At 39.1% G+C, this 26,355-nt stretch overlaps 2 protein-coding genes across 6 annotated transcripts in view; one reads left to right on the top strand and one right to left on the bottom strand.

Moving 5' to 3' along the window:
• CREBRF (CREB3 regulatory factor) overlaps window positions 1–26,355 on the top strand; it is a 50,647-nt gene that overhangs the window by 20,453 nt on the left and 3,839 nt on the right. For all 5 annotated transcript variants that reach the window (XM_079145600.1, XM_079145602.1, XM_079145603.1 and 2 more), the window contains 7 exons: window positions 601–789; window positions 2,608–2,733; window positions 4,229–5,315; window positions 18,432–18,626; window positions 20,437–20,626; window positions 21,787–21,860; window positions 22,963–23,085. In XM_079145600.1, coding sequence (XP_079001726.1) covers window positions 781–789; window positions 2,608–2,733; window positions 4,229–5,315; window positions 18,432–18,626; window positions 20,437–20,626; window positions 21,787–21,860; window positions 22,963–23,085 — 1,804 coding nt within the window. In that variant the 5' untranslated portion in view covers window positions 601–780. The remainder of the gene's footprint in view (window positions 1–600; window positions 790–2,607; window positions 2,734–4,228; window positions 5,316–18,431; window positions 18,627–20,436; window positions 20,627–21,786; window positions 21,861–22,962; window positions 23,086–26,355) is intronic.
• LOC306663950 (nuclear cap-binding protein subunit 2-like) lies at window positions 12,804–14,166 on the bottom strand. Its single transcript, XM_079144597.1, has one exon. The coding sequence runs from the start codon at window positions 14,064–14,066 to the stop codon at window positions 13,806–13,808; it is 261 nt and encodes an 86-aa protein (XP_079000723.1). The 5' UTR covers window positions 14,067–14,166; the 3' UTR covers window positions 12,804–13,805.

Here is a 26,355-nt window from a genome sequence, read left to right as displayed (position 1 = left end):
AACTCTTGGAACCACTGGGCAGAGTCCCCATTCCCATCCTGCCTCAACTTAACCGTTTTAAAAAAACCTGCCAGAGTAGTTCTTTTTCTCAAGCCCATTTTTACTTGTGACTCAAAGAATAATGTTGGTGTATACCATCACACATGTGATTTTATTTATTTAATGTAGCACATATGTTAAATTTCATTGCTATTGTGGACTCATTACTCTCCTTGTAGATTTATGAGAGATACAAGACAGAATTTAGTAGTGATGATTATACAATAGATGAAATTAAATGAGGTATGTTTCCTCTCAAGTGAATGAGAGCTTGATATACCTTTAAGCATATTTCTTCTAATCGCAGGAAAGATGAGGATACATTCATTTTTATCACAGTGGGTTATTTTTAAATGTTACCAGTAGGTTATTGATCAACCCTATTTTTACAAACAAGGGAAGGAATGGTGAATTTCAGGATAGTTGGTACAAAGACATGACTGAATTTTTGATGATAAGGAGAAGACTTCCTCATTTAAAGTATTCTTTGTTAATATTGTTTTTGAAAGGTCAACTTGTTTTCAATGGAGCTCAGTGAAGTTACTTTGTGTTGTTTGACAGAATCGCACAGAATTATTAAAACAGTGATCCAAGCAATTGAGTTGAAGGCATTCTGAGAAAACCCGCTATTTATTGTGAAAATCATCTTTGATTTTGGAATAAAAAGTAAAGCTGGAAAGGAATTTACAGACGAGAAAAAAAAGAAGTTTGGAATTGGACTCTCAGGATCTGGGCTTGGAAATGCCTCAGGTAAATCACATGGAATAGGTGCCACGTTCTATGTTTCCTTCCTGTAGAAAGTCAGTACCTGGATTTTGTAAGTTGAGTCTTAACACAGTTTGACCTGTTGCTGTTAGTGCTGATTTCCGCTTGTCGGGAACCCTGTCCTCTTTCTGTTGCCTTTTGTTTTCTCCCAGCCATAGCTTTGAACTTCAGAGGGCTTGTCACAGGAAGCATGGAGAATACGTAGGTGGGAAGTGGGATCTGAAAATTTTATGGGGGGGCTAAACCATGTCCCTGAGAACGAATCTGCTACAGCAGTCCCTTTGCTATCTCCTTGGTTTCTTCTGATTCCCAACTCCTATATTCATTTATGACGGTTGAGAAGCAGTTAAGAGCAAAGAGTGAGTGATCTCAACCTTTTCCCACCCCTTCTGTGTCTCACATGTGTGCATGCACACACACACCTCTTGAAAAATGTGCCTAAGAATGATTTAGATTATGGCAACTACTTTATATTTGTCAGTTCAGATTTAAGGCAATCGCTGAAAAAATAAGTGGAGTCCTGTTAGTCTCAATTCTTTTCCAAAATCCTTCCCTTTTAGTAGTTTGCTCCTGCACTCCCTGTTTGTTTTAGTGCTGGGGAGAAACCAAGGACTAATGAGTGGGCAGAGAGTCTTAGGTAGCTTTCTGTAGGTCTGTACAGAAGTATTCCGTAAACAAAGGGAATCAGTGACTTCCAGCCAGGGCAAAGGAGAGAACTTGCTAGATGATATTAAAAAGGCCGGAGGGCCACCTCCCCACCAGCCCTGTGCCATACAGACTGCATGTTGGTTTTAGGATTTTTGCCCAGACAAGATTTAGTTTGCTGTTATTGACTTCTTGAATTTAGGACTATACAACTTTTACCCAAGGTAGATTTTTTGAGGAAGTAAGTTCCTACAGGTCTGGAAGGGCTCGGGAAAGTGAGGGAAAGAAAGAATGGGATGGGGAGCATCAAGGAAGAAAAACGGAGAGAGTATGTGAATGGCCAGTTGTGGTAGGCAGAGGGTATTGGATGGAAGCCTAAGCCAGTAGACTAAAAGCATTTTAAAAACTTTTGCAGAAATTTGCAGAAGAAAAACAAAAAAGGTAAAGAGAAACATTTTCATTTTCTTCTTCATCAGAATTAGATTTCAGAATGAGTCCTTTTTGTTATTTGAGCTGCTTTACAAGTGTGAGCTTTGGCTTTGAAGTAATTTTGGATAGATGTTGAAAGGTAAAAAGGTAATAGAGAGAAAACCAGAAGGGGTATTAACTTTGAGTGCTGAGTCTTTTTTTCCCTTGTTTATTATAGAATGAAGTGTACTTTTCAGGGATCAAGATGAAAGCTACAGAGGTCATGCCCAAGTTTCTGGTCACAGCCAGGAGATTTGGGGGCTATTTTATTGTTCCTGTTTGTTGGACTAAAGATGTCCAATTGTCTTTCAGTTCGTTCTGGGAAATAAGACACTAAACTCACTCAGGAGTGTAGAGTAGGGCTGCTAGGAGTCTCTAGTTTAGAGAAGGATTTGAAGAAATGTTATATAGCTAAATAAAAGTGTTCATTAAGTGCTGTGCACTGACTCTGGTGGCTAAATAAACTTTAATTTTTATGGGTTAGATATTAGCAATTGCTACTCTTTTTTAAGTATTTTCCTCACGTAATGCCACAGTTAAATGCTAGTTAAAGTTCTTAAATGTTTCTACATAGTAGAAAAAAATACAGAATTATTTTCTGAAAATAAATTACTTGGAGTGGGGCTCATGTGTAATAAATTGGTCTTGAAGTACTGTTTAGCTTTCTAAAACTAAATCACTGTGTTGTAGCCTAGTGTCAGCGGAATGGACCCACCTTTTGGGGATGCCTTTCGAAGCCACGCCTTTTCAGAGCAGACTCTGATGAGCACAGATCTCTTAGCAAACAGTTCTGATCCAGATTTCATGTATGAACTGGTAAGCAATATTTTCTTGATTTCAGCTTTGGTATTTGTGGTAAAAGTCGTAGTAGAGTTTTCTTAATCTATAAATGCCTGAGAAGAAAAAAAGATTGTGATGTTTGACTCTTATGATATTTGATTCAATGGGTTATAGGAACCCATTGAAAATAGTAAAAGAAAAGGTTATCTAAGTATCTTCAAGTTCAGTTTTTCATAAGGAGAATAAGAATCTGGCTTGTTCATTGTCTGTTTCGAGGTGCTGGGGATCAACCCCGGGCCCCGTGTATGCAGACAAGCGCTACCACCGAGCTACATCCCTCGTCTAGAAGCTGTCTTCATTTTTGTCTTTATTTTTAGAAATATACCTATTTAGGGTTTTTTGTTTTGTTTTTTTTAGAAAATTAAAGGATGACGCATTGAGCAAGTTGTGTAGTAAAAGAGAGAAAGTGAGGCAGAAGTGGCAATTCTAAGTAAGACCTGAATATTCCTTTATGAGGTAGTTAGAATTCTTAAGAACATCTTTTAAAAAATAATTTTAATACATATGATATAAGTAACCATGAAAGTATATAAAACTGGAAAACTGAGTGCACAAAATGTAAATTTACTGAAAAATCATTGAATCATACAACTTAATAAAGTTGAGTTTTATGGTGTCTAAACTATACTTCTATGAAGCTGTTAAAACACAGATACACAGGCTAAAACAGAACAACCCAGATGACCAAATAAATTAAAAACTTAGAACACAGTAGAAACTGAAAACTTCCTCATTTCTTTACTGAGCCTCTAACTCCAGACCTTTTCTCAAAACATAACTACTGCTAACCGAGTTTTTCCTGTGCACATATAAATATACAGGTGTGTTTCTTAACTGGATGACATATTTATAGATGCAGCGTTCTCTTACTTGCTTTTTTAATAGAAATATATGGTGGAATGTCTTCTGTAGGGCTAACCTTCATTCTTTTCAATGGCTACAAAGTGTTACTTTTAAAATCACATCTCTAAAATGCTTTAGGAATATTTTACTTCCCTATCCAGAAATTGTTACACTGTCTTGCAAAAGATTTTACATTCTGTGTCTGAGTTCCGGCTTTCTCTGGCGTGCTGTTTGCCTCTATATTTAAATTCCTACTTAGGAACACATATTCTTCTGTAATGAAGGTAAGGTCTTCATTATTTGCTTTTTAATTGAAGCTAAAGAGACCCTCCAAATCCCAAGATCAGGAAATGTAAACTCATTTCAGGAAGAGTTCATAGTAAAGCTCCAGAGCCCTTGGTGTTTGGACCATGCCTAAATCTCCTGAGGAACATGTTTTCCCTCTTTTTTTTCCTTGCCCAGTGAAATGATGATGTATGTGGAGTGGTTCAGTGTCCTGTTAATAGCCATCTTAAAACAGACCAGAGGTAGAGTGGTCATCCATTAATGAGATATGCAAGTGGGAGTGGAAGTGATTATTTTCTTCTGAAAATATGGTGTGTGACTTCTTTTTTTAAACCTTTCTTAGGATAGAGAGATGAATTATCAACAGAATCCTAGAGACAACTTACTTTCTTTGGAGGACTGCAAGGACATTGAAAATCTGGAGTCCTTCACAGATGTTCTGGATAATGAGGGTGCTTTAACCTCGAACTGGGAGCAGTGGGATACATACTGTGAAGACTTAACCAAGTACACCAAACTAACCAGCTGCGACATCTGGGGAACAAAAGAAGTGGATTACTTGGGTCTTGATGACTTCTCTAGCCCATACCAAGATGAAGAGGTCATAAGTAAAACTCCAACTCTGGCCCAGCTTAATAGTGAGGACTCTCAGTCTGTTTCTGATTCCCTTTATTATCCTGATTCACTTTTCAGTGTCAAACAAAATCCCTTACCCTCTTCATTCCCTGGTAAAAAGATCACAAGCAGAGCAGCTGCCCCTGTGTGTTCTTCAAAGACTCTTCAGGCTGAGGTTCCTTTGTCAGACTGTGTCCAAAAAGCAAGTAAACCCACTTCAAGCACACAAATCATGGTGAAGACCAACATGTGTCATAACGAAAAGGTGAACTTTCATGTTGAATGCAAAGACTATGTAAAAAAGGCCAAGGTAAAGATCAGTCCTGTGCAACAGGGCCGGCCCTTGCTCAGCCAGGCGCACACGGATGCCGCCAAAGAGAACACGTGCTACTGTGGGGCCGTGGCAAAGAGACCGGAGAAGAAGGGGGTGGAACCTCTCCAGGGCCATGCCACTCCCACCTTGCCCTTCAGAGAGACCCAGGAACTACTACTCAGTCCCCTGCCCCAGGAAGGTCCTGGGTCAGTTGCCACAGGAGAGAGTAGTAGCCTTTCTGCCAGCACGTCGGTCTCAGATTCATCCCAGAAAAAAGAGGAGCACAATTACTCTCTTTTTGTCTCTGACAACTTGGGAGAACAGCCCACCAAATGCAGTCCTGAAGAAGAGGAGGATGATGAGGAGGACGTCGACGATGAGGACCATGACGAAGGGTTCGGCAGTGAGCACGAACTCTCTGAAAATGAGGAGGAGGAAGAGGAGGAAGAGGACTACGAAGATGACAAAGATGATGATATTAGTGACACTTTCTCTGAACCAGGTATTAAATGTTTGGAGGCGTCCGAAACTGACCCTCCTACCTCTGTTTTGAAGTGGGAAGATTTTGTTTGGATGGTTTATTTAGTTTGGGGATTAAGTGACTATACTGACCTGGATATATAATTGCTTTTATCTTAATCTTTTTTTTGGTACTGAGGATTGAGGGATTGAACCCAGGCAGGCTTACCACTGACCTGTATCCTCAGCCCTTTTCAGTTTTTCATTTTGAAACAAGAGCCTCACTAAGTTGCCCAGGCTGGTCTTGAACTTGTGATCTTCCTGCCTTAGGCTTCCAAGTAGCTGGGATCACGCGTGCACTGCCATGTCCAGCTTGTAATTCCTTTTTTCTATTCAAACAGCTCTAAAATGATTCCTTTTGCTCTATAGTAGTTCATATACTGATTACTTTCTTATGTATGGTATGTTAAGTGACCTAATTTATCGCTCTCTTGAGCAGTTGTACAAAGATGCCAAGAATCTTTTGGTCTAAAATATATTACTATCCCTCTAATAGTTGGGGTAAATTAGAAGATATTGAACCAGGGATGATAGTTCGTGTGACTCAGGCGTATAACCCAGCACATCTATTTAAGAATGTAGCGGTGGGCTTTTTCTGTCTGTTGTGTTTTCATTTCCACAGTGTTTTCTTATTTAAGAAAAATAATGTTATAATTTGATGAGCACTGGGGAGACCCTACTTCATTTTGTACAGTGCATGTGAATAAATGGGAGAAAGAAATTGAAACCTGCAGGGAACTGGTTGACTTCAGCATTTCCAGTTTGGGCCATTATCTTTGTTGGCTAGTGCAGTTTGTTTACTGCCAGGTGTCACACAGTTAAAAATGCACAAGGAGGTGAAGATCTTTGAGCGGGGGCACAGTGGCACAACCTGTAATCCCAGTGACTTGGGAGGCTGAGGCAGGAGAATCACTGAGTTTTAGGCAGCCTTAGCAAATTAGTGAGGCCCTCAGCAACTTTATTTTTGAGAACCTGTCTCAAAAATAAATAAATAAATAAAAAGACTAGGAATTTAGATGTTAAATCCCTAGTCCAAGGGGTGGGGGGGAAGAATGAAGATTTTCAAACTTAAACAAAAATTATTTGCTTCAAAAATAGTATTGAACATTTAAGATCCGCCCATAATAAATCTTGAGTCCGCATTACAGTGTTACTAACTATAGTCACCAAACTGTACATCACATCTCTAGAACTCATTCATCCTGTGAAACTAAAATTATCTTTAATCAACTCTCCCCAACCCCCTGCCAGCCTGTGGAAACCATTCTGCATTCTAGATTCCATGAGTGCTGTAGGAGTCGTCTTTCGATGCCTGGTGTATTCACTAAGCTTACTATCCTCCAGGATCAGCCTTTTTAAAAACTTGAGTAATATTCTTCTCTGAGTATGTGTACACGTTTTCTTTCTGTATGCGTCCACTGATGTCCCTAAAGGTAATTCTGTATTTGGATATTGTGAATAGTATTACAGTAAACATAGTAGTGCAGATATTTTCTAGAGACTGATTTCTATTCCTCTGGCTGTGTTCCTGGAAGTAGGATTGTTGAAGCACATAGTAGGTCTGTTTTAATTTTTTCTTTTTTAGTACTAGAGATTGAACCTAGGGGTGCTTTACCACAGTGTGTGATCCCAATCCTTGTTATTCTGTTTTACTTATTTTGTTGTGGTGCTGGGGATTGAACCCAGGGCCTCACACATGGTAGGTAAGTGCTCTGCCACTGAGTCACATTCCCAGCCTGTTTTATTTTTTGGGACAGTCTTGTTGAGTTGCTCAGTGCCTTACTAAGTTGCTAAGGCTGATCTTTGAACTTGAGATCCTCCTGCCTCAACCTCCCATGTCACTGGGATTATAGGCATGCAGTATACCAGTGTATGCAGTGTTTTAGGATTGGGATTTTTTTCAGATTTTGAAATATTTGCATAGACTTAATTGGTTTAGTATCCTTAAACCATAACTCCTATATCAAAAATGCTCCAAAATATAGAACTTTTTGGTCACTTAGCACTCAACAAATTTTGGATTTTGGAACATGTCAGATTTTTGATTAGGGATGCTTACCCAGCATTTTGTTGAGAACTTTTTGTGTCTGTATTTATCAGAAATATTGACTTGTAATATTTCTTCTTGTCCTCTAGCCTGGCCTTGATATCATTGTAATGCAAGTCTTGGAAAATGAGGTTGGATGTGTTCCCTCCTCTTCTGTGTTTTGAAGGAATTTGAGGATCTGTGTTAATTTGTCCTTAAATATTTAGTAGAATTCACCACTGAAGCCCATCATGCCCTGGGATTTTCTGTTTTGAGAAATTTTGATTACTGATTCATTCTTCTTACTTGGTACTGGTCTTTTAGAGTTTCCATTTCTTCCTTCCTTCTTTTTGAGATACAGTCTTGCTCTTTTGCCCAGGCTGGCCTTGAACTCTGAATCTTCCTGCCTCAGCCTCCTAAATAGCTGGGATGGCAGGCATGCACCATTGTGCCTGGCAGAGTTTGTTTCTTTGTGATTCAGTCTTGGTAGGTTGTGTGTTCCGGAATTCATGCATTCCAGGTTATCTAATTTGTTGGAGAATAAAATTATTCATAGTGGTCTCTTTTGATCCTTTGTATTTCTGTGTTATTTTGTTTTCTCTTTCATTTATAACTTTTGAGTCTTCTCTTTTTTTTCTTTAATCTATAATGGTTTGTTAATTTTACTTCTTAAAAAAAAAAAAACAAAAAACAAAAAACCCAAGTCTTCACTGATCTATTGTATCGTTTTCTAGCCCGTATTTCATTTACTTATCTGATCATTATTTCCTTCCTTGGGCTAACTTTTGGTTGATTTCTTCTTTTTTCTGGTTCTTGAGGTGTAAAGTTTACGTGTTCACTTGAGATCTTTCTTTTTTCTTAGTAGACATTTATCACTGTAAAATTCCTTCTTGAAACTGTTTTTGCTACATCTCTTAAGTAAAATGGATATGTTGTTTCCATTTTCTCTCAAGATTTCTTTTGTTTCTTTTGTTTTTTGACTCATTGGTTTTTCAGGAGTTTAATTTGTGGATATTTGTGAATTTTCCAATTTTCTTCTTGTTATTGCTTTCTAGTTTCACACCATCATGGTCAGAAGTAAATTTTTAAAATAATTGGTATGAATTTCAGCCTTTTAAACTTATTAAGACTAGTTTTGTAACTAATTTATGATCTATTCTGGAGAATATTCTCTTTATGCTTGACAAGAATGTGTATTCTATTGCTGTAGATTGGATTTTCTATGTGTGTTTTTTAGGACCATTTAGTTTTTAGTGTTACTCAAGTCTGTGGTTTCCTTATTGATACTCCATCTGGACCATCTAGCCATTTTTGCAAGTGGGTGTTTAAGTCTTCTACTGTTGTATTACATCTGTTTCTCCTTTCAGTTTGCTTTATTTTAGGTGCTTTGATGTGGGTGCTATATATTTACAATTGTTATATCCTTTAGCATTTGACTCAAAGCCTATGTTGTCCAAGTGTAATTCCCCTACTCCTGTTCTTTTTGGTTACAGTTTGTATGAACTATCTTTTTCCATGTCTTTTAATTTAGTTAGTTTGTCATTTATTTATTTATAAAGGTATTTAGGTACTTATTTAGGTATTGGGAATTGAACCTAGAGCCCTGTACATGCTAGGCAAATGCTGTATCACTGAGCTACAATTCCAGTCTTTGACTTATGTGACTCAGTGGAATGTAGGGGTGCCAGGCTAGCTCAGGCGCACGTAAAAGCCCGTGGACTCAGGACCTAGACTCTGGGAGCTGGGTAGGAGCAGGCTTGTGGTGAGCAGCCTGCAAACCTGTTTATTGCAGGAAAAACCATACATTTTATAAACTTTTAGCCCAATCACAATGTGCCACGGGGGATCAGACCACTAGGCCCCTGTACAGGTTCTCTTGGTAACACAGGTCCATTTGGGGCAGTTGTTTACTTTCTTAAGCGTTCAGAGCAGAATGCTCCTCTCTGCAAGTCTACGCACTTGAGACTTAACTGCTGCGAGCCAAGAACTGGGATTTCTCCCAACAGTGGTGCCCCTCGGAACAATTCCAAGTACTCCCATAAAACAAACTAAAGTCAGTCTGTTATAGGCAGCATATAGTTTGTGTTTGGTTTTATTCATTTATCTACTCTATATCTTTTTGTTGTTGTTCTTTTTTTATTTAAAAAATTTTTTTTCATGCATGTATGTAGGGTGATAATGTCTGTCTCATTCTAATGTCCTTCCCGTTCCCACCCGCTACCCTTCCCCTCACTCCCCTCTGCTTACTCCAAAGTTCCTCATTCTTCCTTACTTACCCCTTACTATGGATCTGCATCTGCGTATCAGAGAAAACATTTGGGATTGGCTTATTTCACTTAGGATGATGTTCTCTAGTTCTATCCATTTACTTGCAAATGTCATGATTTCATTCTTCTTTCAGGCTGAGTAATAGTCCATTGTATATATGTACCACATTTTCCTTATCTATTTGGTTGAAGGGCATCTAGATTGGTTCCCTAGTTTTAGCTACTCTATCATTTGATTGATGTTGATAGGTAAGATAAAGACTTACTATTGCCATTTTACTAATTGTTCTTATTTTGTTACATTCTTCTAGCCCTCTTCCTTTGTGATTTGTTGATTTTTTTTTCTAGTATACTTTGATTCCTGTATCTTCTACAAATCCACTACAGGTTTTTTCCTTTGTGGTTATTATGGGGTTTACATAAAACAGACTTAGCTTTGTTTTAAGCTGATAAAAATTTAACTTCAACTGTACACAATAACTCCATTTTAACCTTTTTCCTGATATTTTGATGTCATAGTTTACATCTTTTATGTTGTGAATTCATTGACATATAGTTGTTTTTTGGAGTGCTGGGGATTTAACCCAGGGCCTTGTGCTTGCAAGGCAAGCACTCTACCAGCCGTGCTATATCCCCAGCCCTTCATTGTCATATAGTTGCTTTATAAGCTTTGCTTGTTGACTTTCATGCTAGAGATAAAAGTGTGATTTACACTCTGCTATTTTAGTAGTAGAGCATTCCACATTTGACTATATTCCTACTTTTACACAGTGAGTTTTATACTCTCATACACCTGTTACTTAGCATCCTTTCAATTCAAAGAACTCATGTTATTGTTTCTCGGAACATGTTTAGTAGTGGTGAATTCCCTCTGCTTTTGTTTGGGAAAGTCTAGTCTTCATTTCTGCAGGACAACTTTTCTGGGCATAGTGTTCTTGGTTGGCAGGGATTTTTCTTTTAGCACTTTAAGTATACCATCTTCCTCTCTTTTGCAAGGTCACTGCTGAGAAAACCATTGGTAGTTTTTCATAGTTCCCTTGTATATACTATGCAGCTACTTGTCCCTTTCCACTTTCAAAATTCTTCACTTTCACTTTTTAGAATTTGATCGAAATGTATCTTTATTTATTTATTTTGAGTGTGTGTTTCTTTGATTGCAGTTTATCTCCATGGGAATCTTTTATTTTTAGTCTATTAAGGTTCTTTAAGCTTTACTGATCTAGATGTTCATTTTCCTTTCTAGTATGTTTCTTTTTCTTTTTTTCTTTTTGATACCAGAGGTTGAACTTAGGGGCACTTAACCACTGAGCTACATCCCCAGCCCTTTTTGTTTTATTTTGAGACAGGGTCTTGCTTAAGTTGCTTAGGGCCTGACCAAGTTGGACCAAACTTGAGTTCCTCCTGCCTCAGCCTCCTGAGTCACTAGGATCACAGTTGTGTGCTACTGTGCCTGGCTAAGTCAGTCGTCATTCCTTTAAATGAGCTTGGCTGCCCTGCCCTTTTCTCTCTTATCCTTATCCTTTCTGTAATATGCATATTGTTTCACTTGATGGTATTACATAAGTCCTGTTATGCTTTCTTATACTCTTTTTCATTCTTACTCCTCCTTATTCCTCCAACAGGGTAATTTCAAATCACCTTTGAGTTCACTGATTTCTTTCTTCTGCTTGATCAAGTCTGCTATAGAAGCTCACTGTGAAATTTTTTAAATTTAATTCTTGAAGTCCAGAATCTCTGCTTATTTTTTATAGTCTCTCTAGAATCTCTCATTCTGCTGGTTTATTTTCTTGATTCATTTAGTTGTCTGTCCATGCTCTCTTTTATCTTGCCAGGTTTCTTTAAGGTGATATTCTGAGTGCCTCACCAGGCAGTTCTTAGATTCCCATTTATTTTGGGGCAGTTACTGTGCTCTCTTTTTGTTCCTTTGGTGGTGTCATGTTTTTCTGATAGTGATCCTTGTGGCCTTGCACCGTGTACGTGCAGTTAAAGATGCAAATACCACCTCAGGCTTTGCAGACTGGCTTTGTCATGAAAGCCCTTCACTGGTCAGTCGATCCAAAGATTGAGGCTAGCTGGAGAGTCCACACGTGCCTTGCTGCTGGAGTCACAGTGGGCAGATACGCATGATGGCAGGGTCCACGGGGATCAGCCTAAAACCTGGCTGACCTGGAACAGGGATAGGCTTGGACCCTGGGTCGCCAGAGGCCATCCCAGCACCTGGAGCCTAGGGCTGTGGGGACTACCTTCCTCAGTCTCCCAAGTAGCTGGGATGACAGGCATGTGCTACCACATCTACCTCCTTTCTTTGTTTTTTCACTTTTACTTGTGTTTATTTTATTTTTGAAACACGTCTTCACTAAATTGCCCAGGCTGGTCATGCTCTTGTGACCCTCCCCTTAGCCTCCTGAGTGGCTGGGATTACAGGTGTGTGCCATCATGCCTGGCTCTCCTTTCATTGACTTTTAACTCCACTGTCAATCTTTTCCCTTGGTTCCATCTGGAAAAATGTGTTGAGAGTTGAGGTCCATGTAAAGAGGTCACATTGCAAATTGATCCCCATTTCCATTTTGTCAGCCTTTTTGACTCACATAGAGGGAGCCCGCTTTTTTTTTTTTTTTTTTCTTTTTGGTAAGTTGGTCCAGCTTTATTGAAATCTGTTATAGAAGACACAATTCAAATAAGAATCACAGTCTTTGGTTTTAAGGCCTGTAGAATCTGAGTTTTTTCACCACACAAGAATACAAAATATATTAGTTCAAACTACATTGTAAAAACAAATTCTAAAAATGAATAATGTGTCCTGATTGTTTGCAAATGGTTTCTTCCTAAGCACTTAACAACTGTTATAGCTCTTTAAAAAATTAAAACAGTTTAGAATTTAATGAGAAAACCCACGTTTATTGTAACGTGAAAGCTGTTCACATTCAGCCCCAACTTTCACAAACTACTGGAAGATACTCTGAAAAAAAATTTACATTTTTTACATACCATGGAAAATTGTACTCACATATAATATTAGAAATCACCTCTTGCCTTACAAATGCAAAACAAATTCTCTAGACTCCCCTGGCTTGAACCGTAGTAAGCACAATTTGGGAAAAATAAAAAAGACTTCAGTTTGAGAAGTAGCTGAAATAGACACTTTCTTTAGGAAACCTTTCTCTGTTTTTGTGAAGCATTCTCTGTCATCAAGCTCTTTTAAAAAAGAACCCATTCTATTCCCGGGACTACATTTAAAACGGAAAGAATAAATCTGATGGCCTTTACAGCAAACTTCATCATGTCAAGGCAATCCTTTAACACATGTCTCCTGATATTTCATTCCATTTCCTACTAATAGTGTCTTCCCCCACCCACTAGAATATGTGAGGTTTTCTGTATTGCAAACCCTTGCTTTGTTGTTGTTGTTGGCTTCAGGTAAAACATCTTTTGAAAAATGTATATAATTCTTCAAACCCTGCACCTACTTTTGTGCTGTGTAAGGAATGAAAGTGGGACATGTCCCTGGGACCATCTCAGGTTTACTTACTTCTATATCAACTAGTTAGGAAGCTCCCTTGACCCTTTAAAGATTAGAATTCAACATAAAAAACATATTCAGTTGTCAAACACCTGTTCTAATTTAAAACAAAGCTATACCACATAGCAGAATTCCATTTATTAAACTTTATCTTGTGCAAACTTAAATTTTAAAAAATATTCATTCCAGGCCCCAGTGTAGATCATGAACCTACTTAAGATACAAACATGGTAAAACAAATTATTACATTTTTCCATTTCCTTTAAAAAGTGTGGCATTTTTGGCTGACGGAATAATCAACATTATAGATCAAACCTGTTGCTAAGGAACACTTTGTGTTGTTTGGGAGGGTTCTGGGGATCTAACCAGGGCTTTGAACATGTGAAGCAGGCGCTGTACCACTGAGCCACATCCCCAGCCCCAGAGAACACAATTTTAGACCTGGTAACTGAAAATCATCTGGTAACTTGACACATGGCCAGTATTCTAAGATTAGAATTAAAGGCATTCTTTTGTATTCTGTCTGTCCTTTAATAATTGTCAGGAGAAACCATGTAAAGGCTTGCAGCTCAGTAGACACTGATCAGACTGTGGGTAATGTTCTTCAGCAAACTCAACAGGCCAGTGGAGGGAGTTTTGCACTGATGGGTCTCTCTCCTCTCACTGCTTTTGTGCCAGTTTTCCATAGCCACCTCTCCCAGCATCATAGTCTTGTCGATACTCATCTTGAACCTGGCCCCCTGATCGCCCACGTCCATACTGCTTGCCCTCCTTAAAGCCTGCATCCCAGTCTGTGCAAATGATCCGGTCATCCAGATGTGTTCCATTTATATACTGCATGGCATTTTCTGCATCTGCTCTAGAATAATATTCCTCAAAACAGAATCCACATGCTGTTTTTTTTACTTTATCCAGACCCATAATGATCTTCTTTATGTCACCACTTTTGCTGAAAAGTTCATAAATTTGTTCTTCAGTTGTGTAAAAGGAAAGATTTCCAACATGTACAGCTTTTCTTCAGTAATTTTTCTTATTCTTCATTATCACCCATTCCTCAGCATTCTGGCCCAGAGCCTGCCCGCCTCATGGCCCGGTTTTCCTCACCTGGAAGTGCTGGTCCTGGTACTGGCTCAGCTCCACCAGGAGCCCACTTTTGTAGTTGGTGTCCTATCATGTCATATTCTTTTCCCTGTCCCTCATAGAATAACCCTTGATTTTGAGCTTGTTGTTCTTTAGAAACCAGGCAGTGACTGCATTAGCTGGCACTTAGCAGGGTCAAGTTCTTTCCTTGGACCTACTTAATCATGCTTCTGAGTGTGTGGAAGGTGTTGAAATTCATTCACTTCCAGCTGACTTGAAGTAAAATCCTTTTGGTTAGTATTACTTGGTCAGCTCTCACAAATGTTAATGAATGACATGCTTTAATCATAAAATTAACACAATTTTGTGATTTTATTTGGGTATTATTCACATTTGCTAATGAAAATTTCCCCTTTTCTTGAAATAAAGAGCTAAACAAGCAACTTTAGGGATATGAAAGTGAATTATTGGTGAGGAGGAGAAATAAATTCTTTGAATCTGAAAAGTAAGGATAAAGTTCCTTCCCAGTGCTAGTATTAGGGTGGGCTGATGGTTGAATGTGCAGCAGATGGTTCACAAAGGCCCTTTTGTGGTGACCTGCTCTCTGGATGCTGTTTCTTGGCAAATGGTTGCATCAGCTCATGAGCCTGCACAGTTCCAGGAAAGGTGCAAAATGGAGTTTCAGTGCCTATTCTGGACTGACTGCCAAGTTTTAATAGAGCCTATTCTGTGGACAGGCTACAACTGTTAGGAGTCATGAAATTACATGGTTTTAAGACTAAGAGTTGGGGCCCTAGAAGCAGAGCTTGTTTTGTGATCCCCACTAAGCATTTTCACAGTTGACTTTACCAGCTTAATGGCAGTAGTCTGTGCTAACCACAGATGTGTGATTAGAATTTAAATGGTCTTCTTCCTTTTGATAATCATATCAAGAAGGAATGAGGTCTTTACAGTGATATAGCAAATGGAAATAAAAGGAAAAGGGCTTCACAAGAGATTTTGCATTAAAAAATTTTTTATTAAATAAAGTTTTTTTTTTTTTTTTTTTTTTTTTTTTTTTTTTAGCTGGGATTATAGGCCACGCCTCTAAACCCCAAGTGCTAGGGAGGCTGAGGCAGGAAGATCACAAGTTTGAGCCAGGCTGGGCAATTTAGCAAAACCCTGTCTTAAAATGAAATTTAAAAAGGGACTGGGGATGTAGTTCTGTGCTAGAGCTCTTTCTAGCATGGGTGAGGTTCTGGGTTCAACCCCCAGTACTGGAAAAAAAATGTTTTCTTTTTGAGTATATACTTTGGGTCAGGTACTGTGTGTATTAGGGATTGGCTGTACAGTGATGAACGAAATGGACATGACCATTGTCTTCATGAAACTTCAGGTTGATCTGGGGAAAGGTAATTTTTCTATTTTCTACTTGGTCACTATAGTTTCTGTATTGAAAAATGTATGGTTTGAAGGCAACAAATTCAGTGTATGTTGGGGGAGCAAGGAGATAGAGAGGGAGGAAGAGAGAATAGGAGAGAGAGAGAAATGGTGAATTTTTGGTGTATGCTACTAGATATACTAACATACAGGGCTGGAGAAAACTGATGACTCTTAACTGCCTTTTGGAAAAAAGCTGGATGTGTGTGAGTGAATAAAACTAATAACTAATTTGGGTGAGACAGAAGAAATGAAAAATCTTTCTGACTCTGACCTTGACATGGAAAGTGAATAAATCCATTCAGATTATTCAATAACTAGACACAGGGCAAGTAAGAAGTCCACTTGGAGGTAGACTCCTTCAGTCATCGCCCAATTTGGTCCTAGCTCTGCTGGATCATGTTACTCCTCTGTGAGTGTGTTAGTTTGTTCAAACAGGGTCAATGACCTCTTCCTCACCGCATTCTTAGAAGCTTCAAATGAAATACATGGGTGCATTAAATGAGGAAGACATTCTTTTGCCATCTGAGGACAGGCAAAGGCAGATGGTAGCTAAGGAACATCTAGAATCTATAGGAACCAGGCCTGGTGGCCACACCTATAGTCCCAGTGACTCAGGAGGCAGAGGCAAGAGGATCAACAATTTCAGAATTAAATGAAAAAGCTCTGGAGATGCAGCTCAGTGGTAGAGTGCCCCTGAGCACTCAATCTCCAGTGCCAAAAAGTAACGTCTCCAGCATAATGGACTGTCTGAGGGAGCTGTATGAGAAGTGCCATGCTTTGGGTGCGTGGATCTGTGGGTTAGCGGTTGTGGCATCGGTAGGAGGGTGGAACTCTTGGATTTGTGTCTGTCTGCGCTGAGGGGTTCCTAGTGCAGCAAGTTTTGTTTAACTTAGGTCTGGTAATACATTGTGCCCCTTGTGCCTTTTCTAAAGCTGGGTTGGTATCTGAAACAAGATAAAATCCTTTAATTTGAAATGAAACATAAGCATAAGTAAATAGTTCAGAGGCATTGATTTATGTATCTAACACACATTTTTAAAAACCAACTTCTGGACTGGGAATGTAGCTCAGGTAGAGGGGCCTGCCTTGCATGCATGAGGCCCTGGGTTTTTGGTCTCCAGTCCTGGGAAAACAAATCAGACTTCTGAAAATGGTTACTTCACACAACTTGTGCATCATTTTTAAAGAAGAACCTAGGTTCACTGTCACACTGCTTACCATGTTGCTTTAAAGTACCAAGTGTGCACCAACCTAATGCAGTCATGTGTGCACCAGTATGTCATATTCCCAGGTTGGTGTCAGAATCTCTGAGGTGTTCAAACACCAACAAGCCACTTAATGACATATTTCTCAGACATTTCTTCCTGTTGTTAAGTAATACATAATTGTACTGTAAATGCCAGGATTGCTACAAAAATCTTGTCTTGACCATTATTCAGGAAAATCACTCTGTTCTCTAAATTTATCCCTTTTTTAAAGGCATGGTGACTGAGGTATGATTTTCAGTCAGATTCACTCCTCCCAGTGTACCCTTCTGTGAATGTTGGTTTTCTGCAGTGCTGGGTGTAGGTTTTGACAAATGCACGTCATTGCATAGCCACCTCCACAGTCATAATACAGGATGGTTCTGCTATCCCCCATATTCCCTCACGTTCCTTTATGGTTGTCCCCTCTGCCACACCTAGCTCCTGGCAGCCACTGTGTCTCTGGTTTTGCCTTTTCCAGGATGTCATATAAATGGACTCATACTCCTGATTGATTCTTACTCTAAAAAAAACTTGATAAAATTCTGAAATTTAGACTTTTCCCCCCAAACAGACAAATGCTATCAATTTCTTAGTGATGGTCCAGAGAAATCTTGCTTTTAGCAGGAAAATGGTCATTTTGCTTGGCTAGGAAAAGAGTTAATGGTAGGAATCAGAGACATTTTCATTGGCTGCTTTGGATTTGAACTGTGTGCATCCTGTGCATAGTCCCCCCTCGGGCACCATGTACTTAGCACCTCCTTCTCTGGGGAATTTTAGGTTTTAGGTCATCCTTTATTGGTCTGATCAACAGAGATAGTAGCTTACAATTCAATCTTTGCTGAAGTTTCTCATTAATAAACAAAGTAGCCCCTTAAAAAATGAAGTATCTGGGTGATGGTGGCACGCACAGGTGGTCCCAGCTACTTGTGAGGCCTGAGCAGCAGAAGCACTAAGCTTGGAGGAGAAGACCAGCCTGGCCAACAGCAAGGTCCCCATCTCAAAAAGAGGAAAAAAAAAAAAAAAAAAAAGTGAAGGAGATATATATTGCTTCATCAGAAATTTTAGCTGGAAATTTTTATTTGATAGTCTGGGTGAGAAAAACAGAAGTACACACAGCTTTCTGTTGAAGGTGTTTCAGATACGTAAATGCTAAAATGAGAACATTGAAAAAAATCACACTATAATAAGTACATGATCCATTTGGTGCTTTTGACATTCCTGTAGCTGTTTGTTCTCTCAATCCCTTGTGAAAATGCTAAAAGAAGTGTCATACACTAACTTAAAAAAACCAAAGAGAAACCCAAGGGAGATAAACAGTGTAGCTGTCTGTGTGTCTTAATCTTTGAGCATTTTATAAATTAGAGATTTACCTGTTGAGTCACTTTGTAAACCTGGTGTATAATCTTGGCATGCCAGTGGTGTTTTCAGATGAAAGGAAATGTCTCACGTTACAAGTAGAAGGGTCCTTCTGTTTGTTCTGGTTAGGTTATTGAAATTTAAGGATCTTAACAAGTTGGGGGGGCTTTTTTTTTTTAAGGCTATGAAAATGATTCCGTAGAAGACTTGAAGGAGATGACTTCAATATCTTCTCGGAAGAGAGGCAAAAGGAGGTACTTCTGGGAGTATAGTGAACAGCTCACACCATCACAGCAAGAGAGGATTCTGAGGCCATCGGAATGGAGCCGAGATACCTTGCCAAGTAATATGTATCAGAAAAATGGCTTACATCATGGTAAGAGGGGATCGCAGTGAAATATTTAGTGTTGCTAAAAATGAAGGTACTGAACCACGAGGCTGGTGTACTCTGGTGTTCAGCAACCGAGCCACTAGAGAGGGGGATGGTGGAGTTGTTGGTGCCAGTTCTGTGTGCGCACAGATAGCTTTCACTAGTGTCTGGAGCCATCGCCAGGCTGACGTGTGTCTCAGTAGTAGAACATGCCTGGCATGTGTGAGGCCTCAGGTTCCGTGGGTTCCCAGCACTGAAACAAAGGAAGAGGAAGAGGAACCATCACCCAAAGAGAGGGGACAGTGGTGTGAACAGTTGTTTCTAGTCCCACCTTTTTCTACTTAGGCATCCAGGAGGCTGCTGACTTCTGGCCTGTCACAGTTACTATAACCAGAAGCATGGGTGAGAAACAAATGGGCTTTAGCATCTCCCTCTTCTGTTCTTGTCCAGTCCCCAGACTTGAATGTAATCTGAGAGACTGAAATATCAAGGTGGTGGGGAGAAGAGAAGGAAAGAAGAGAAAGTGTGGCAAAGGGTGGCAGGGAAGAGCTGAATGGTAGGAATCAAAGACAGTTATAGTCTTAGGTCAGATTTTGAACTGTGAACTAAAAAAGCTGTGATTAAGTAGAATTGCTTCTGCAGAAATATTTTTACATTAATTCAAAGGTTTTTTTTGTTTTTTGTTTTTTGTTTTAATTGGGGATTGAACTCAGGGGCACTTAACCACTGAAACACATCCCTAGCCCTTTTTTGTATTTTATTTAGAGATAGGGTCTCTGCTGAGTTGCTTAGGGCCTTGCTAAATTGCTGAGGCTGGCTTTGAACTCAAAATACTCCTGCCTCATCCTCCCGAGCCACTGGGATTATAGACACGTGCCACCATGCCCAGCTTAATTCAAAGTTTTTACCCAAAAAAGGCAGAGAGGGAAATACTAGGAAGCTTGGGGTTCAACAGTTTAGTGTTTACTCAGGCTGCAGATTTTGAGGACAGGAATTTTATCTTAAATGTATTTGTGCCTCATTTCCCCTACCATTGGCACCTGAATATTCTTCTCTCAGTGAATAATTGTGAAATTTTTATGTTCAGATTGATTTTCTTTAAGAAATGAAAAGGTAAGTCCAATAGATAACTCTAGGTCTCCTGTGATGAGCTCTAGAAAAGTCGTTGAGAATATCATAGGAGTTTAGAGGACAGAGCCGTCCTTTCTGCCTCGAGCGATGGGGCTAGACCCCTGGAGTCTCCTGTATGGCTGTGTTCCAAAGCAGCTGAAGAGCTTCCAGACATACTCTTTATTTCCTGTTGGATTTTTAGTCTGTAACACAAAATGTACATGTCTGACAAAAATTTCAGTACTAGCCTCAAAATGTCTTGGTTTGGATAAACTCTTCAAATTCTCCTCTGACCATATCCTAGCCTTGATTTTTGTCAGTAATTGAACTTGAACTTCAGTCCTGAGATTTGAGATATTTAGTACTGCCATCAAAGAATTATGAATCTGTTTATCCTGAGGCTAAAAACCCATTTCTGTGTGCACGCACGTGTGTGTGTTTGTGTGTGTGTGTGTGTGTGTGTGTGTTTTGCTGGAGATGGAACCCGGGTCCTGGTGGATGCCAGGTCAGTACACTGCCACTGAGCCATGCCCGCAGCTCCCCACTCATTTCTTACAGCCACTGGTGGGAAGGAGCTGAGGCTCACCCTCTCCTGGTTAGGTTTTAGATAAACCAGGACTTCCAAGATGAAAAGGTGATGGTGGTAGAACTGTGGAAAGTATGCACTAAAATAATCTAACTTAAATTTCTTTTACACTGTCTATAGGGAAATACGCAGTAAAGAAGTCAAGGAGAACTGATGTAGAAGACCTAACTCCAAATCCTAAAAAACTACTCCAGATAGGCAATGAGCTCCGGAAACTGAATAAGGTGATTAGTGACCTGACTCCAGTCAGTGAGCTGCCCTTAACAGCCCGGCCAAGGTCAAGGAAAGAAAAAAATAAGCTGGCTTCCAGGTACATGCTAACAGTGTTCATTCATGTGAAAAGTCTAGGAGCGAGACTAGACCCTGAGCTTAGGAGGGGTGACCTTCAAACTCTATTCTGAAATGTTTTTCTTCTATAAATATTATAGTAAGAGTATTATAGTTTTTCCTGTGAAAGTAAAAGACGACATTTATGCTTTCTGGAAAAGATTTTAAGGTGGAGAGGTGAATGGACTCAAGTGCATTATAATATAATAATGGGAGATTTTTGTAACTATTTTTTGTTTGCCTTTTTTTCTTTAAGTAAATCAGGTTTATTGAGACATAATGTACTTACAGTAAAATTCACACATTTTAATGTATAATAGTACAGGTTTTGACAAACATATCCAGTCATATCACTACCACCACAATCATGATGTCGAACATTTCATCACCTTAAAAATTACAAAATTCTCTCACCCTTAGCCTCTCATCACCACTGCTCTGTTTTCTGTCCTAACAGTGTTGCTTTTTCTGGAATACCTTAAAAATGGAAGGTTCTGTATGTAGCTTAGAGTGTGGCTTCTTTCACTTAGCACGATGCATTTGAGGTCCGTCTGTGTGGTCTCATGGAGTAATTGTTCTTTTTTATTACTGAGTAGTATTCCTTTGCAGGGTTATACTACAGCTTCCTCTGTTTACCAGTTGAAGGATCTTTGGGTTGCTTCCAGTTTTCAGCAAGTGTGAATAAAGCCACCACAAACATTGACTTACTGGTAGTTTGAGTGAACATGAGTTTTCATTTCTTTTGGATAGATGCCCAGGTGTACATGTTTAATTTTTTAAGAAACTACTGAACTGTTTTTCAGAGGAACTTTTATGTTCTGTTTCACGTTCCCACCAGAGCACATGGGGGACTGCTTGCTTCATGTGCTGTACAATACTTTGTATTATTAGGTTTTGTTTTGTTTTGGCAACACTTAATAGTTGTGTATTGGTCATAGCTTTATTTTTGAATGAGTGCTAAATTTTTTTAAAAAGTCAGTTTGGATAAATGATTATAAATGTGTGTGTTTTATAATTCAGGTCCTTGATAGACAATTATAGCAGTAATTTTTGGTTGCTATTAGAAAATGTCTGACAACAGCAAAAAAAGTATATCCCAAATATTCTCTTAAAAACTGAACTAATAGTTCCTTCCTTTTGCAGAGCTTGTCGGTTAAAGAAAAAAGCCCAGTATGAAGCTAATAAAGTGAAATTATGGGGCCTCAACACTGAATATGGTAAACCTGAACATTGAAGAATTTGCTTAACCTTCTGTGAACTTTGCCGAACACCTTTTCCCTTTGGTTTTCTTGTTGACTTTCCCTATGTTCTGCCTAGTGTTTGGCTGGCTGTCTTGGTGTTCATCCAGTTAGTGAGCTACATGCATGCTTCATTCATTCTTCCTCCTAGCAGGAGGTCTGTATCGTGGCTCTGAGCCAGATCTCATTTCTGGGCTGGTAGCTGATCCACTTGGGACCACAATCCTTTCTGCTATTATAATGATGCTGGGTTAGCCAGTTTTGTTGTCTGGTGTTAACACTTTCCTTTAATTGATTAATTATATTTTAACCTTTATGTGGATAGTTTAGATCTGTGTTTCCAAATTATATTGCTCATTGGAATGTCTGTGTACTTGTTAAAATTCAGATTTCTAGGCTTCTCCCCAGATCTTCTCAATTGAAGTAGAACCCAGGAATCTATATATATGTATATGTATATATGTATATATGTATGTATATTATTTTGTATCAGGGATTGAACCCAGGAGTGCTTTACCACTGAGCCACATCCCCAGCGTGTTTTATTTTTTAATTTGAGCAGTGTCTTAGGGCCTTGCTAAGTTGCTGAGGCTGACTTTGAACTTGTGATCCTCCTGCCTCAGCCTATAATTAATTCTTTTTGGTACTGGGGATTGAACTCAGGGGCACTTGACTACTGAGCCACATCCCCAGCCCTATTTTATTTTATTTAAAGACAGGGTATCAGTGAGTTGCTTAGTACCTAGCCATTGCTGAGGCTGGCTTTGAACTCAAGGTCCTCCTGTCTCAGCCTCCCAAGCCGCTGGGATTACAGGTGTGCACCACCGCTCCTGGTGAAATCTGTATTTTTGACACTCCCCAGAGGACTCCTCCTCCTCCTACTCCTCCTCCTCCTCTTTTTTTTTTTTTTTTTTTTTTTTTTTTTTTTTTTTTTTTTTTTTTGCAGTGCTGGGGTTCAAACCCAGGGCTAGGCAAATGTTCTACCACTGAACTATGCCCCTACATCTGTTTTTATTACATCATTAAAAGCAGTTTCTTCCATGTCAGTGACATATTTAAAGTATTTTGTTCTGTCTTACAGACAATTTATTGTTTGTAATCAACTCCATCAAGCAAGAGATTGTAAACCGGGTACAGAATCCAAGAGAGGAGAGAGGACCCAACATGGGGCAGAAGCTTGAAATCCTCATTAAAGAAACTCTTGGTAAGAATAATATTAGATAAATTCACAACCAGTAATAACATGTAGATAACAGGATTCAAGGAGCTATTAAAAGTTCTTTAAGAACAACTCAAGTGCTGTCACCGTGTTCACTCTTCTCTTTTCTCTCCTTTCCGTGCCGGAGCTCGCACTTGAGCCTCACACTTGCTTGCAAGGCACGTGTTCCACCATGAGCAGCACCCCATCCGTCATCACTCTCCTTTATGAGTGATTGTGTCTTTCAAGAATTAGTATTCATAAGCATGTACTGCTGTCTGCCACAATTTGTAATCTAAACACTAAACTGTTTTAATGCCTAAGAAAGACAAACTGTAGCAACTTGAACCTTCCTGGGGAGAAGGACGCCCTCAACTGCAGGCCTGAAGTTCACGGTAGTGGACATTCTTCCTCACTTTTTACACTCGGTAATAGATGTCACAGGCTTCTAATCAACTTGGTTATCTGGTTCCTTTCCCTGAACTGCTGTGCAGTGTGAGGAGGAGCAGAGAGGCAGACACCCAGAAGTCAGGCTGGTGGGTAGCCAGTAGAGAGGAGAGCAAGCCAGCGTAGACAGAGGAAAACCAGAGGCTCAGGAGCTCAGCTGCCGTAGGAGCAAATCTCCCATGGATCAAGACATCCTAAGGTCTCACAATATAATACAGTCCATGAAAATCCAAACAATGAAACTCATTCAACAAAAGGTCAAATATTTATCCCTTCCTTCCCTTCTCTTTCTTTTGTTTTCTCAGTACTGGAGATTGAACCTAGTGGCTCTTTTCTCAGCTCTATTTATTTTGAGGTAAAGTCTCACTAAGCTGCCCAGGATGGCCTTGTGCTACGATCCTCCTGCCTCAGCCTCCCAAGTAGTTGGGGATACAGGCTATGCTTTGTTCCCTCCTGCCTTGTGTTTCTCTTAAAGCATTATGTTTTGTTGTTCTTGTGTCCTGCTGGGGATGGAACCTGGGGACTTCACATACTCAGCAAGTACTTTTCTGCTGAGCTTTTCCTAACCCATTGTGTTCCTTTTAATTTGGTTTTAATTCTAGGAATTAGTTTTTCCTTTCATTTTAAATTTATTTTATTTGTTCTGTTATCTTCTGAATTTTTTTGTTTCTGGTTTGTGTTCTTTCCTGTCTTGTGATATTTTCTTTACTGTCTTTTAATTCATTTTGAAATACTAATAGATTGTGTATTATTTTCATCCATTTTGAGGTCTTATGTAGAGGCATACATTCATTGTTTGTAGAAATATTCTTAGACTCTTTTTCTTAGAATACCTTCATGGGATCCTAACCTTGATTATTTTTCCATTGCTCATTTATATGCAAGATTAGCTTTCCTGAACTTTTAAAAAGAAGACTTGGTTCAGAATACTTTTTCTAGCTTCAAAGAATCACCTCCTTATTTTGGTCAAATGTTTAAAACCAGGGCAACTTGCTTTCTGAGATTTCTTATTCTGTGCCTGCCACCCCCATTTTATTGGGACCATCTCTTTCATATCTTTTCTTCCACCTTCAGAGATTTCTTATCAGTGCAGGCTTTTGTCCTGAAAAAGTCCTGGAGGATAGACTGAGGCCCCCCACATCTTGCCCTGGGCCCCAGTCACTTACCTTGGACTCACTGTTGGCTTGGCCAGAATCTCTCACAGCTCTATTTAGCTGCAGTTTTCAAGCTGGCCTTCTGTGCTGTCCAGTGAGTTAGATTGGCTACTCTAGACTTTGCTCTCAGGGACATGGCTTCCTTTTGACTCAGCCCACACAGAGGTCTTACAGCTTTTGGTAGTTTTTTCCCACCCTCTTGGATGTTGGGGCGTATGGGGTACCTTGAAATTTGTCAGTGTTTTCCATGGATTTATTTAGGAAACAGGGTTTCAGTGCCCAAGCTGGCTTCGATCTTTTGGACTCGAGTGATCCTTCTGCCTCGCCCTGCCGAGTAACTGACAGGCACCCACCAGCTTGGCCAACTTTTCATGGGGTTGGTGGTTCTGTTCCTAAATGAGTAGATGGAGATTAAAAATCTCTGCTGCCATGCAGCTACCTTCCTACCAGAAATTTTCTCTGCACTAACTTTAAATACATTGCAGTTTTTGAAAAATTTTCGGTGCTGGGAAGGGGCCTTGTGCTTGTGAGGTTAATTTTTTAAAAAAGATTTGGTAGAATGTTTTTTGAAATGACCTGGCCTAATGGGTTTTGTGATTAACTCTGAAAACTTTTCTCTATCTTTTATGATTGTTTGTCAGATCATAGCCTCTTTTGGAGTTGAGTTTTGATCACGAGTTATATAGTCCTACAAAATTATTCACTTTCTCTAGGCCCTCAAGTATTTTAAAATTGAGCCAGGTAGATCTCAACTTTTGATTTCCTCCATATTCACAGTTAGTGCTTCATTTTCATTCCTTATTTTGTATGTTGTGTCCTTCCATATTTCTTGAATGAATTAGTTAAGTTACTCTACTTTTCCCTCCAAAGAACCAACTCTTGAATTTACCAATTCCTAAAATTTTTTGTTATTACATTCTTAATTCATTATCAGAAATTCTTATTTGTTCATTAATATAAATAAAGCCCCTGAAAATTTCTTTTGATACCTGCTTTAGCTCTTCCTCCTAAATTTGTTTAATATTTTTTAGTTGTTGATAGACCTTTATTTTATTTATTTATAAGCAGTGCTGAGACTTGAACCCAGTGCCTCACACGTGCTAGACAAGTGCTGCACCACAAGTGCTCCACCACTGAGTCACAACCCCAGCCCGTCCTCCTAAATTTGATATGGCATATTTGCATCATTTTTTGAGTATTTTGAAATTTTAGGTTTGATTTACTTTTTTACCAAGAATTTTTAAAGAGATTTAAAATTTCCCAGAAGGTCGGGATTATTACTTTCTTAGTTTTATTGCTATCTTTCATTTTTTATTTATGGAGTTTTTCTGATCTAATATGATTGTTCTAAATGTTCTGTGGGCATTTGAAAAAGAAGATAATATTCTCTGTTTTATAATGAGTCTTGTGCTTCTCCCTTTTTTCTTGTGGGGAGTCCATTCTACATGGAACCGAAGAGCTGAGTAGAGGCTCTCACAAATGGTTCAGTTTGATCTCACATTTTCTGTGTTTTGATTTTGAATGCTGAGATGCTTGGATAGGATTTATTACTAGTAGATCTTCATTATGGATTATAATCTTTATCATTTTAAAGTATACTTCTGCATAGTTCTGTCATCAAAAGATCTGTTAGGATTTGTTTATATGTCCTTTTTGCCTTTTAAAAACATACTTC

The sequence above is a fragment of the Sciurus vulgaris genome, assembly GCF_902686455.1.
Source record: "Sciurus vulgaris genome assembly, chromosome: 6".
Classification (NCBI taxonomy): Eukaryota; Metazoa; Chordata; class Mammalia; order Rodentia; family Sciuridae; genus Sciurus; species Sciurus vulgaris.
The sequence above is the reverse complement of the archived record's forward strand: the minus strand, read 5'-3'. Positions and strand labels throughout refer to the sequence as shown.